Raw genomic sequence first — 15,023 nt, forward strand, 5'->3', positions numbered from 1 at the left:
CAGGCTGCAAGTTGCTGCCACGGGATGATCTGGATAACGAAAGGGGGGAAGTGTTCATACGTGGAGTGCCTATGACGTGGGAAGCACATGACAGATGATCTCATCTGGTCAGAGCTCTTGTAGCAAGCACATGCCAACCATGTTTGCTTTTGTTCTACAGGACAGGTGGAAACACAGAAGGGGGTGGTGTTCAAATGTCTGGTTTTGTGTCACACCATGGGTCACAGCTTAGCTGGGAATAAGGACATTGGGTCATCTTTAGGAATCAGAAGCAGTGCTTGTTGACGGCAACAACTTGGATGAAGGACAGAAGCTACAAGAATCACAACCAGAATCATGACATGTTTAGAACTGCTATTTATTTCCGATTACTCCCACTTCTTCACCCAGGAATGGCTGCATTATATCAAGGAAGAGGCCCTGTCTTCACGAAGAAGGGAATTAGCACCCATTTCAGATGTTCTCTGCTGGAGGTGGACCAGCAGGGCTGAGGGAGCTCAGGGAACACCCTGGATGGGGCACACCATGGTGGCCCTGCTCTGCGAGATCCGACTTTCTTTTTTTTTTGGTAGGCTGGCTGGTACAGAGATCCAAACTCTTGACCTTGGTGTTACAACACTGCACTCTAACCAACTGAGCTAACAGGCCAGCCCATGCCCAGCTTGTCCGACAGAGGAGCAGTACTGCTGGCATCACCCACCTGATTGCCTCCTTGTGTTCCGGGGTTGGAAATGAGCTAATTAGAGCTAATGTTGGAAATGAACTTGTTAGAAAAGCTCCACAATCTGGGCCTGAATTTCCCGAGCAGCCATGCAGAGGCAGCTGACGAAGCAAATGTTCCCTCATGCTGCCACAGTGGTGATTACATCGCACACAGGAGCCTCTTAAAGACGGAAGCTTCTGCTCAGCAGCTTCAGAAAGAGAAAAAGATGAGTGGGGAGAACAGCGAGGGGCCTGGCTGCTTCCTCCCAATCCAATTGCGCCTTCTGGATGGCAGCTGGCCCCTCATCCCCCATCCCGCCTGCTGTCAGCTGCAGCTGCAAGGGCAGCCTGCATGCTGGGAGGTGCTCCATCACTGACAGGCAGCTGGGGCACGGCAGTGGGTCAGGTCATTTATTGGCCACAGCGGAAAGCTGGTCTCGGATGCGGCCCAGACCATCTAACATAGTGTCCAGTGTTTCTTTGCTGAGCTCCACAGTGACAGCTGAGATGGAGGGTTTGTCCTTGCACAGACTGGGATCTTCCTGGATCTGAAAAGAGAACATGGTCCAGAAAGTCAAAGCTGCCTCTCTTCCCATCCCCATAGGTGAGCCCTACCACAGTTCTGCTGAGCCTCTAAAGGGAGGCGCTTTGCTAAGAGCTACACGGAGTCCTTGCCCTTGAGCCATTTAGTCTCCGAGGAGAGTTAAGAAGATGCCTCACAGGCCTGGGTCAGTTTAAATTTGCAAGAGGGCCTTGGGTGGGTATAAGTGGAGGCCAAGCCCAAGCTCACTCACCTCTCTGGTTAGGTAGATGCAACATTACATTATCTAGTTTTAACCAAATAAACCCTAACAAATGGAAATGTGGTGTACAAAGATTCCTGAAAAGAACTGTAAAGTGACGATAACACCAATGAGGCAGGGGCGCATGAACATGAAAATGAAGAATGGACACTTCTCCAGCTGCTAAGAGAAGCGCCTGATCTGCCACATTACCATACGTGTAGTGACAGCCTGATCGTACTGACAGGAAGCTGGTGGTTAATGAATAGCAAAATTATCAAAAAGGCTTTTGAAATCCAAAAGCACACTTCTGTTGTTAAAGCTAAACTTCTAAGTGTATATGGTAACCTTCAGGTACCAGCAAATTATTTAAAAAATATTATATTTTGCATTTATCTCATTTTAAAATTTCTCCTTTTGGTATATGTTTTATGATGTCCATAATATGTTGATATGACAGTACATGTATACTTTGTAAATAAATACATGCACTTAGGTGATACTAATTTTTTTTATTTGTGGGGTTAGAGGTCCCCAAACTTTGGAGACTGATGTTTTAGATGGCCTATGGGGTGCAGAGTCACTACTGCTACTTCTTTCTTTCTAATGAGCTTAACAGTGGACATACCTTCATCTGGAGCAGGCAGGTGGGGACGGCCATGCGGCTGATGCTGTCTGAAGAGGTTTTGATATCCACTCTCCAGTCCAGGTCGACCAGGCGTGGCAGAGAGACTGCAGAGGGGACAGCTCAGCTCAGAGCTCATGCCACCCACATATACCAAGCCTTTGCTCTGTGACTGGTGGCTCTAAGAGCTGTACATGTATAGTGCATTTGATCTATGCAGCAAGTTTCTAAGGGAGACACAGACAGGGCCCAAGACCCACAGCCAGTCATGGGCCTTACCCATTGCTCTGTTTAGTGCTGCTTCACAGTGGACAGCATCTCCAGACTTCTACCTGCACACCCAATCCTCCAGATGGCAGGACAGAATGAGAATGACACAAGGTAGAGGTGAGGTCATGGCCTGAGCCTTAGGAAATATGCAGCTTCAGCAATGGTGGTAAGGGCTCGTGTTTTAGAGATAAACAGATGTGGTTTGAATACGTGTTCTACCACTTGTCTGACCTCGTAGCCTCTGTTTCCTCATCTGGAAAATGGGGATAATCTCAGCCTAGCTCACACGCTTGTTGGGAGGACTAAATGAGTTAATGCAGGCAAAGTGCTTCAGCACCATGGCTGGGTCAGAGTAAGTGTAAAAACCATTTATTAAACACCCACTTTATTCAGTCTTTCATACTAATTTCAACTACTGTTAATGTTTTTCCTAATTGAAATATAATTATTTTAAGTACTTCACTTTCGGCTTTGCATATTTCTGTATTTTGTTTTACAACATGCCTATATAATAATATTTATTTATTTTTATTAAAACATATTTGACTATACATATTTGTGGGGCACAGAGTTGACTATTGGCATTTGTGTACAATATGTGATGATCAAATCAAGAGAGTTGGCATATTTGTCATTATAAAATGTACTCATTCTTTGTGTCCATTAGCCATTTAACAATGTTTATAATCGAAAAAAAAAAAAGTAAAATTTAAAAAAAAGAAAAAAACACAGAGTATGGTTTGGGATTAGAATAGTTCACTTTGGTTTTTGGTTAAAATTCCTGGCAGACTGAGAGATGGGGCTGGGGAGGAAAGACACAGGGAAAGAGCTCCTGGTACTCACTCTGATTCGTTTGGGCTTCAGTTCTCCAAGTAGATCTGTTTAAGAGGGAAAAATAATGGAAGAGGAAATGAGACTGAGTCTTCTGATAATGACAGAGGCTCCTGGACGTGGGCCTCTGCTCTTCCTATGATCTTCAGACCTGTAATCCCTCCTACGGGAAAGGACCATAGAAATGCCTCCCTCCAAGAAGCAGTCTTTTGTTTATTTTACAAAGCTTAGTGATGTTAAGGCCATACGTGCTGTTAGTTTTCAGAGCTTAGGACAAAAAAGAAAAGCCTTAATGCATTGTAATCTTATTGTGCTATTGTTCTTAGAGACAAAACAGAGAAAAGGTCAACTTATCCTCTCTTTTTTGAGCACCTGCTACACGAAGTATTGTATATTGTGCAAAAACACATCTAGACAGACCTGTCTAATGCTACAGCAAACAATGTCATAGGGAGAATAAAATGTGGTTATGTATGAGGAAGTTCTTCATGAACAACAAAACCCTTGATAAACAGGCATTCTCAGTCATTGCTCTTAGATTGGTCTGTTCAAGCCTTCTACTAACCAACAGTTAATCAACTCTGCTTAAATTGTATGTGTTTAAAAGGACCTAGCCAGCTAAGAAAATGTACAGATAATTCACAAAAGAAATAAAAATGACCAATGAACACATGAACAAGATATCTGACATTACTAATGTCAAAGATATGTAAACTGAAATGAGGTACCATTTGCCATTTGTGGAACTGCGGAAAAAAAGTAAGAAAAAAAATCCCCTCAGTGAAGGTGTTGGGAGAGGTTCACACTCATATCCTACTGGTGGAAAAATATGTTGGTGCAGTCTTTCTGATGGCCAACTTGATAGTAAGAATTAGGACAAAACCTTAATACATCCATTACCTTTAACCTAGTAAGGAAATAATTAAGTACATGAGCAAATTTTTCACTATAAATTGTATACTGAAGTAAAAAACTGCCAATAGCCTAAATGTCCAACACTAAGAAATTTCTAAATTACATTATACATAGTTTCTTTATATAATAAATACATTTAAACCATTAAAATGATATTGAAGGTAAATATTTATTGACATGAAATGTCATTAATGTTAATATTGTTAACTGAAAATAAGCAAGATATAAAATGGCATAATTCGATTTTGTTAAAAACAAAACCAAAACATTAACCTCTTTCTATATGTATATATGTATAAAGAGAAAAAATAAACAAGCCCTAAAAGGCTTTCCATTAAGGAATTAATATCGCTAACCTCTAGGTGGTGGAATTATAGGTATCTTATTTTCTTTTTATTTGTGTTTTCTAATTTTTCAACAATGAACATATTATTCTAGAATAGGAATAAAAACAAAAAATGTGCTAAAGTTAGAAGGAAATCTGAAGAAATGAGCACTTACACGTGTTCTAGGATGATTTTTGTCAGCAGGTTTTTGAGGTTTTGGTGGAAATTTTCTGGAAAGAGAGCCAGAATTGCCTCGGCAGAGGACAGGTCACGGAATGCTGCCAGCCTAGTGAGGCGGTGCAGAGCCTGGAGCAGCTGCAGGACACACGGGGTAGCCATTTAGCTGCAGGACAAGCAGGGCAGGAGACACGAGACAGGGGCCAGGGACAGGGCTTCCCGCCCACTCCCCCTCAACTGCTACACACTGCCACAGTCATACAACAGAGACGCATGAGTCCAGAGTCCTCTGCAGCAGTTGCTGCTGCCCCACGTACCACAGCCCACCTCTGAGTTCACCTGTTGCTCAGAAGACAGATGCAGCTACCTCACCCAGTAAGCTGTCAGCTTGCTGGATACTCCCTACTTGTGGGCAGAGGTTTACTACATCTGTTTTCCTACTGCATGAGATTCTGACCTTCAGCTAACTTTCTAGTGCTGTTTCCCTGGTAACCTGAAAGATGAAAAGTCAGCTGTATTACTAGGCAACACTGCATTGGTCCAAGGCCTCCGGACTGAGAGGACTGTATTAACACCTGGCGGCCCATAGCTCTAGGATTCCCTGAGTGCTGCATGACACTCCTTGCGAGAACCTGAAGCCATGCTTGCTGAACTGTGACCAGATATTGGCTTTTGTGAAGTGTGGGCTTTGAATCCAGGGTGGTGGGAGTCTCATGTCCTTGCCTCTAAGCTGTCATCTCATGTCCTTGCCTCTAAGCTGTCACCTAGGAGGGCAAAGAGAACAAATAGCTCCTGGCTGGCTGTGTAGACACCTCTTGAGGAAGAAAAGTGCCTGCCTGACCCTGCCCTGCTAGAACACTGTATTTCCATCCTGCATCCTTCTAAGTGAATCCGTACTCAAGTGTGGCTGCAGTCATCTTCTGAATATAATAATGCGTAGCTAAGAAGACTCTCAAGAGGTAACTGTTTCTCTGCTTTTGGGCTTTCTCTGATACTGCTGAAAGTTGCCTGACTGTAGACAGGCACAACCCAGATGTGAGGAGCAGTTGTTACCCCTCCACCAGTGAGGGGTGTGTGTAAATGGATAAATGCCCCAGCCTCCCTGCCCTCCAGGGGAAAAATTCTGAGATGTATTCTACTTGGTTTCTCACAAGAACCCAAGATGGAGCCCCAGCTGCCCAAAGTAGTAACTGCTCATTAACAGACTCTTTTATTAGCTTGTCTCCCTTCCCTGTTTGATTTTCTCCCACTCTCTCCTTGGTGCTTTCTAGAATCACCTCCCAAAGAACTACCTGCACTCAAGTGCCTGCCTCAGGGTCTACTTTTGGGGGACTCCAAGCTAAGTTTCCAACTCACTTCTAGAATCTTGCTTCTGCCTTTTACTTTTCTACAGCTGATTTCAATGAATAAAGCTCCAGATTAAAAAAAAAATAACATAGGCCCATTTGAATGAAGAAACTCTTGTTTTACACATATATTTGCCTTTGAAAGATAAGGCTGTCAATGCTATGTAACCTACTGAGCTACCTTCCTCTTCCTCTTGGCCACCTGCTGAGGTCAGATGTGAGGAACAGGGGACTTTGTGTGGGGCACGGGCATGAGGAGGGACTGCGCTACACAAAGCACCCCAAGGCAGCCTGAGGGCACCCAGCAGTGGTGGTCCCTAATCTCACTCAGGCCCTACAGCTTCTACCCAAGGAGCCCTGAAAAGTCTGCCCGAAGCTATCCAGCTGACAATTAATCAAAATCAGCAAGCTACAGGCTGAAAAAGAAAACCACAAAAAGTTTTGCTTTTGTCCACATTGTCTAAGTAAAAATTCTGAAAAGAAAATGTCAGGAGATCTGACTCTAGGTATAGTTCTCCCATTCATGTCTCATTTACCATAGGAAGGGTTGAAAACAATAGCTTTTAAGTTCACTGACATTAAAACAATCTAAAGTTTGCTATAATGTCAACAGACATTTCAGGGGGAAATTTTCCTTGGACCTGGCAATGACTGGGAAGTCAAGAAAGAGACTAATGAGTTAAGAGGGTCAGTAGCCAAAGGTCTTTTCTGTCCACACTTACTTGCTCTGCCTCCTCCTGGGTCACAGACAAGCTGGAACATGTCATGTCCAAAAGTTTTTTTGAGCCAAGAGCTGAACTGGAAAAGCTCTCTTGACACAGCTGTCTGACAACATCTTTTGAGGAGGCCTGTGAATTCACAGATGGGAAAAAAACAAACTCAGACCCTGAAAACTGAGTAATACTGTCTTAGTCATTGTGTGACACCTTTGAGACTAAAGATTTAAAGGTACATAGGACACTGTTTCTGGGAAGATGAAATACATGTACTTTTCCCTATTGTTACTGCTAAGTACAACTAAAATCCCTAAGTACTATATAGAAAACAAACGGGCTCTGGAAGCGGGATAGAGGCAGATCTGCTAGGAATCTTGAGATCCAGCGAACTACATGATGGTGAGTTCCCTGGGTTTTCTTTTTGCCTCATGTATCCCAGACTTTGACCTGAAGAAAAGGGCAACCTGGAAGTGCCAATAGATACAGGGGGGAAAAAAAAGCTCCAACAAATAACGAACACCTGCTGTTTCTACCCAAAGAACCAAGAAAGGGGCGGCCTAGCAAGACAGAAAACTTTTAGATAATAACTGCTCTACTCCAGCCAAATTCACAGAAAGAACTGTGGCCCAACCCCCACCTATGTCAACAAAGGCTGAGTGGGAAGCCTAGACTTGAGTGGGAAGCCTTGTAAGGCTGTAATGAGGTTCCCCAACACTCCTCCTCAGGTGGTATTGAGAAGGTCAAGTAGGGAACTGGGACCTTTATGCTTGCCAGCCAGGAACAAGTCCCACCACCTTGTAAGATTAGTAGTGACCATGTGGAGCCAGAGCTTCCACCCCTACCTAGTGGTAACAAGGAACTCCTACTTTTGGGGAAAAAAAGCTCCAGATTAAGATTTCTATACTTCACCCTAACAGATAAGATGATGACATCGATAGACTGTGATAGGAATTGCTACTTTCAGGTATCAACAGGAACCAAGTAAGGAACCTGGACTTCTACCTCCAACTGGTAGCAATGAGGTGGCACCCCCTTCCCCTGTCAGAGAAAGCCAGCTAAAATGTAAGACTGAAATAATATCCAGAGTCTCAAAATATAATATGAAAATGTTTAGGTTTCAATCAAAAATCACTCAGCAAACCAAGAACCAGAAAGATCTCAAGTTGAATGAAATAAGATAATCAGTAGATGCCAACACCAAGATGACAGATGTTAAAATTATCTGACAAAGATTTTAAAGCAGCCATAATGAGAATGACTGAAGTAATTATAAACATGCTTGGAACATTAAGAAAAAAAAAAAGAAAGTCTCAATAAAAAAATAGAAGATATAAAGAACAAAATGGAAATCTTTTAATAAAATACAATAAATTTTAATAAAAATACAATAACCAAAATAAAAAGTTCAGAACCAAACTGGAAGGGATAAAGGAAAAAATCAGTGAACTGGAAGACAGAAGAATAGAAATTACCCAGGCTAAACAACACATATAATATAGACTGATAATAATGCACAGAGCGTCAGGGATCTGTGGGATGATAACAAAAAATCTAATTTTTGTTTAATTGTAGTCCTGGAACGAGACAATAAGAGAGGGCAAGACTGAAAAGTATTCAAAGAAATGTTAGCTGAAAACCTTCCTAGTTTAGACATAATCATAAATATATTTCAAGAACCCTAGCAAACCCTAAACTGGATAAATCCATAAAAATTCACTCCAAGACACATCATAATTAAACTTCAGAAAATGAGACAAAAAAAAAAAAACAAAAAAAAAAAACTGAAAGCAGTGAGAGAGAAACAACACTTTATAAAGGAAAAACAATTAGAATGACAGCAGTATCTTAGTCTGTTTCTGTTGCTAATAACAAAATATCTAGAACTGGGTAATTTGTAAAGAAACAATATTTACTACTTACAGTTTAGGAGGCTGTAAAGTTCAAAGTCTAGGGAACACATCTGCTGAGAGCCTTGTTTGGGGTACTGACTCTTCACAGCAAAGCAAGGTGTCACATGGTGGATGGTGGAAGCAGAGAGTGAGCTAACTCCTCACTCCTTGTCCTTTTAAAGCCTTCAGAACCACTCCCAAGACCACCATTAAACCATCAATGAATTAATCTATTTACTTGGGCATGGTCCTCACAATCTAATCACCTCTTCAAGGCCCTACCTTCCAATTACTATAAGAGGATTTCCCACCTCTTATCACTGTCACAGTGGGGATTAAGTTTTGGGGGGACATTCAATCCACAGTACAGCAGCTTTCATATCAGAAACCAAGGAGGAAGAAGGAAGTGGCACAATATTTTTCAGATGCTTAAAGAAAATAAGTCAACCTGGAATTCTACACCCAGCAAAAGTATTCTTTAGGAATGAAGAGGAAACATGACATTCTCAAATGAAGAGAAACTAAAAATTTGTCAAGATCTACTCTAAAAAAAGGGGCTAAAACAAGTTCTCTAAACAGAAAGAAAATAAGGAAACTTGAAACATCAAGAGGAAAGACAGAAAAGGGCAAGCAAAAATTTGGATAAATACGATAGGATTTCCTTTTCTTCTTGAGTTTTCTAAATTATGTTTGAAGGTTAAAGCAAAAATCGTAATTCTGTCTGATACAGCTCTAAATGTATGTAGAGGAAATATTTAAGACAACTATATTATAAATGAGATATGGTAAAGGGATATACAGGGAGTAAAGGTTTCTATACTTCACCTTTACAGGTAAAATGATGACATCAATAGACTGTGATAAGCTACATATATTTAATATAATAACTAGAGCAACCATTAAAATGGCTATAAAAAGAAATGCATTTTAAAACTATAGACAAATCAAAATGGAATTCTAAAAAATGTCCAAATAAACTACAACTTCCTGTGGGTAGGAAAGTAAAAAGAAACAAAAACGAGAGAACAGACAGAAAACAAAAAATAAAATGTTAGACTTAAGCCCTAACATCTATAATTCCACTGCCTGTAAGTGGTCTAAATATTAAAATTAAAAGACAGACTTTGGCAGAACAAATTAACAATATGGCTCAGTTAAATACTGTCTACAAGAAACTCCCTTAAAATATAATGATATAGGCAGGCTGTAAAAGGATGGAAAAAGATAAATTGTGCAAACATTAATCAAAGGACAGCAAGAGTGGCTACATTAACATCAAGTAAAGCACACTTCACAGCAAAGAAAACTACCAGAGACAGAGAGAGATATTAATATGATAAAGTTTCTGTCCACCAAGAAGACATCTTAAATGTGCATGTACATAGTCAGAGAACTGCAGAATATGTGAAGCAAAAACTGACAGAACTGCAAGGAGAAATAGACAAATCCACAAATAGAGCTGGAGACTTCAACACCCCTCTTTCAACAATTAAGAGAACAACTGGACAGTACTCAATAAGGATACAAAAGAACTCAATAACACCATCAATCAATCTAACAGATATTTATATAACACTCTACCCAGTATGAGCAGAATACACATTCATTTCAAGTGCCCACTAAACATATACCCAGATAGATTATATTCTGGGCCATAAAACAAACTTCAACAAATTTAAAAGAACTGAAATAATACAGTGTGTGTTCTCAGTGACCATAGTGGAATCAAACTAGAAATCAATAACAGAAAGATAAAAGGAAAATATCCAAACACTAGGAAACTTAAAGAACACACTTCTAAATAATCCATAAGGGGCCAGCACATGGCTCACTTGGGAGAGTGTGGTGCTGATAACACCAAGGCCATGGGTTCAGATCCCTATATAGGGATGGCCAGTTAGCTTGGGAGAGTGTGGTGCTGACAACACCAAGTCAAGGGTTAAGATCCCCTTACTGATCATCTTAAAAAAAAAAATAAATAAATAAAATAAAAATAAATAATCCATAAGTCAAAGAGGAAGTCTCAAGGGAAATTTTTTTAAAAATTACACTGAATTGAGTGAAAATGAGAAAACAACATATCAACATTTGTGGGACACAGCCAAGGAGTGCTGAGAGGAAAATGTATAGCATTAAATGCATACACTAGAAAAGAAGAAAAGTCTCAAATCAATAATCTAAGTTCCCAAAAAGAGCATATATACCCACAAGAAGCAGAAGAAATGAAATAATGAAGAACAGAAATTAATGAAATTGAAAATAGAAAAATAGAGACATCAATGATGCAGAGAGCTGGTTCTTTGAAAATATCAATAAAATTGACAGATGTTTAGCAAGTCTCAAAAAAAAGAGAAGACACAAATTATCAATATCAGGAATTAAACAGGGCATATCACTACAGGCCTTATAAACATCAAGAGGATAATAGGAAAATTCTATGAATAACTCTATAAATATAGATTTGACAACTTAGAAAAAAATGGACAAATTACTCAAAAAACACAAACTACTACTATTCCCCCAATTTGAAATCAATAACTTCAAGAGCCTTATAACTATAAAAGGAAATTGAATTCGTAATTTAAAAACTCTCAAAAAATAAATCTCCAGGTCCAGATGGCTTCACCAAAGAATTCTAACAAACATTCAAAGAAAGAATTAACCAATTCTACACAATTTCCTTAGGAAAAAGAAGAAACACTTCTCAATGCATTCTATAAAGCTAGTATTACCATGATACCAAAACCAAAGATAGCACAGAAAAGGAAAATGACAGACCAATATCCCTTATGAAAATACACACAAAAATCCTTTACAAAATATTAGCAAATAGAAATCAGCAATATATAAAAAAAATTATACACTATGATCAAGTGGGATGTATTGCAGGGATACAAGCCCGGTTCAACATTTAAAAATCCATGTAATCCACAATATTAACAGGCTAAAGAAGAAAATCACATGATATCAACCAATGCAGAAAATGCATTTGATAAAATCAAACATCTGTTCTTGATAAAAACTCACAAAAAATAAGAATAGAGAACTTCCTTAACTTGATAAAGATCATCTTTTAAAAACCTCCAATTAACTTTATTCTTAATGCTGAAAGACTGAATGCTTTGCCATTAAAACTGAGAACAAAGCAAGGATGTCTCACTACTCTCACTCAATATAGTGCCGAAAAATTCTAGCCATTGAAATAATGTAAGAAAATAAAATAAAAGGTATGCAGATCAGAAAGGAATAAAACTGTACTTATTTGCAAATAACATGATTGTTTATGCAGAAAGTCCCAAGGAATGTACAAAACAAAACAAAACCAGAGTGAGTTCAGCAAATTTGTGGATACAAGATAAACACACAAAAATCAGTTGTATTTCTACATACTGGCAATGAACATGTGGACACCGGAATTAAAAACACAATACCATTTTCAATTGCTCAAAATATGAAATACAGGATTTATAAGCTGCACACTGCACTACACAGATCAAATAAATCAAAAAAGATCTAAATAAATGTGGAGATGCAACATGTTCATGGAAGATTTAACATACTAAAGATGTCAATTCTCCCCTAATTGATACACAGGTTTAACACAATTCCTATTAAAATCTCAACTTTTTTTTTTTTTTTAAGATATAGCCAAGATCTAAAATTTATACGAAAAAACAAAGGAACTAGAATAGTTAAAACGACTCTGACAAAAAAGAATGAACTGGGAGACATCAGTCTATCTGATTTCGAGATTTATTATACAGCTATAGTAATCAAGACTGGACGGTACTGTCAGAGGGATATAAGCATAGATCAATGCAACAGAATAGAGAACCCTGAAACAGACCCACACAAACATGCCCAGTTGATTTTTGACAAGGGTGCAAAAACAATTCAATGGAGGAAAAATAGCCTTTTCAACAAATGGCACTGAATCAATTGGACATTTATAAGCAAAAAAAAAAAAAAAAAAAAAAAAAAGAAACCAAAAAAACCCTCAACCTAAGTCTCACACACTGTATACAAAATTAATTCTAAACAGATCATGGATTTAAATATAAAATGTAAATGTAAAATGTAAAACTATAAAACTTCTAGAAAAAATAGAAAATTTTGGGATTTATAGCATGGTGAAGAGTTTTTAGACTTGACACCAAAAGCATAATTCATAAAAGAAAAAACTGATAAGCTATACCCCATCAAATTAAATCTTTTTCTATGCAAAAGCTCTGATTATGGGTTGAACTGTGTCCCCTACCAAAATTCAGATATTGAAGTCCTAACCCTCGAGACCTTAGAATGTGCCCTTATTTGGAAATAGGGTTCTTTGCAGATGGATTAGTTAAGATGAAGTCATTAGGGTGGACTCTAAGCCAGTATGACTGGTGTCCTTATAAAAAGCTTTATTTGTAATAGCAAGGGGGGAAAAAAAAGGAAACAATCTAGATGTCTTTCAACGTCATGCATAAGTAACATGAAACATTACAACGTGGATGAATATTCTGAGAATTAGGCTGAGTAAAAAAGTCAATCCCAAAAGATTACACAGTGTATGATTCCACTTATACGACATTCTTGAAATAAGACTACAGGTATGAAAAATGCCACAGGTTAAGGAGGGGTGGAGGCAGAGTGGAAGTGGGTGTGACTATCAAAGGGTAACATGAGGGATCCTTGTGGTGATAAAAATGTTCTGTATTTTGACTGTATCAATGTCAATACCCTAACTGTGATATTATACCAGTTTTCCAAGATGTTAACCATCGGGAGAAACTGGGTAAAGGGTAAATGGGATCGCTCTGCATTATTTCTTACAACTGCATGTGATTCTATAATTTTCGCAAAATAAAAAGTTTAAGGAATTGTTTAAAAGAGAAAAGAAAGTACACAGGACAACAGCAATGAAAATGAATGAACTACTGCTACATAATGGTGAAAAAAGAAGCCAGATTAAAAAAAAAAAAAAAAAAGACTCACTATATTATTCCATTTATGTGAAGTTCAAACATAGGTAATGTTAAATTGATTGTGTTAGAAGCAAACATAGTGGTTACTACTGGAGAGGAGAGCGGGGGAAGTGATGAAGCGGCAAATAGGGGGACTTCTGGGGTACTGGAAACGTTCATTTTTTGAACTTGGTGGTGGTTACACGAGTGTGTAATAAATAATTAAGCTGCACACTTATAATTTATGCACCTTACTGTGTATATACGACACATTAATTTTTAAAAGTTCATTAAAGAAATGGGGGGGGGGGGGAGAGAAGGAAAGGGTCCCTCCGGGATCTTACATTCTTGTGAGAAAGAGAGACAAGAGGTAAATAAACGCATAATGTCAGCTAGTGAGTGACAAATTCTACGAAGGAAAATAAAACCGCCCCTTCTTCTATAAAGGAAATCAGAAGTAATTCCAACCCGTTATTTCATTTGAGCTTTACAAAACCCTATGAAGCATGTCTCTCTCAACCTCACACTCTTCCAAGCGATTATCAGGAGCGTGTTCTGGCCCGTACACAGGACAAAGTGAGTACAGAAAACCCGGGCGTCGGGAGAACAGAAGGCGGCCTCACTCGGTGGGCTGGCGGACGCAGTTTCTCAACTGTGGAGCTCGGAGGGGCTGCGGGATGAAATGGGGAACTAACGGGATCTCACAATGACCACCCCAATGCACCCATCCCGAAAACCAGCCCCAGAGACTAATAGCAGGGGGCGTTTGTGCAGCGCCTTCACGTCCATTACCTCATTTTTTCTCCTACCTTCCTGTCAGGGCGGTATTAATTTTATACCTGCTTTTAAAATGCTCAGAAAGGGGCAACGATGTGTCCAGGACCACACAGAGAAGCAGTGACAGAGTTGTGACTCCAGACCAGGTTTAATTTATTCCTAATTCTCGCTCCGTCCGAAGTCACAGAGACAAAAGCCCGCCTCACGCTGTTCCCACCCCTCCAATTTACCTTCAGCAGGGTCTGAAGCGCTGCAAAGTGCTCCGCTGTCACGGCGGCCATCTTCCCAAAGTCATGTGACCGCGGCACCCGGAGAAGCGCGGTCACGTGGCTCTAGCTGCCGCCGCGAGGCATGCCGGGGGCTGTAGTCCTTCAGGATGGCGGAGTGGAAAGAACCAAGAAGGGCGCTTCGGCCGTTGGCTAAACGCGGGGACTGAGGGGCTGGGAGGATGCGGGCGGAGGACGGTGTTCAGGCTAGGAAATTGGCTTGACTTCTCTACTCACCACGTCAGGGAACTCTTGTTTTCCCTGGAGCTATGTGTATGGGCTGGCTAATTTGGGAAATGCACCTGGGGGCTTGGCAGGAGCCTTGGAAACGTAGCTGTTAGGAGGGATCAGCTCACCATATCGCTTGCATTCAAAATGAGGCCGTGCATCTTGGAATTCCTGGAATTTACACACACACACCCCGCATCTCGAAGAATTTAAAATTGCTTTTGAGT

The 15,023-nt window shown here is 39.9% G+C and overlaps 1 protein-coding gene across 2 annotated transcripts; it reads right to left on the reverse strand.

Moving 5' to 3' along the window:
• Window positions 1-342: 342 nt before the first annotated feature.
• On the reverse strand, window positions 343-14,591 carry LOC134375644 (COMM domain-containing protein 9). 2 transcript variants are annotated; one of them, XM_063094278.1, is made up of 6 exons: window positions 14,533-14,583; window positions 6,697-6,822; window positions 4,627-4,766; window positions 3,223-3,257; window positions 2,113-2,216; window positions 343-1,250 (listed from the first exon to the last, which is right to left on the reverse strand). In XM_063094278.1, exons 1-6 carry the CDS (start codon window positions 14,581-14,583, stop codon window positions 1,110-1,112), a joined length of 597 nt encoding a protein of 198 aa, XP_062950348.1. In that variant the 3' UTR covers window positions 343-1,109. The 2 variants fall into 2 exon arrangements, with proteins under 2 accessions (XP_062950348.1, XP_062950349.1); XM_063094279.1 differs by lacking the exon at window positions 6,697-6,822 and having other exon boundaries at window positions 14,533-14,591.
• Window positions 14,592-15,023: the final 432 nt, after the last annotated feature.

The sequence above is a fragment of the Cynocephalus volans genome, chromosome 4 (genome assembly GCF_027409185.1).
Source record: "Cynocephalus volans isolate mCynVol1 chromosome 4, mCynVol1.pri, whole genome shotgun sequence".
Lineage (NCBI taxonomy): Eukaryota > Metazoa > Chordata > Mammalia > Dermoptera > Cynocephalidae > Cynocephalus > Cynocephalus volans.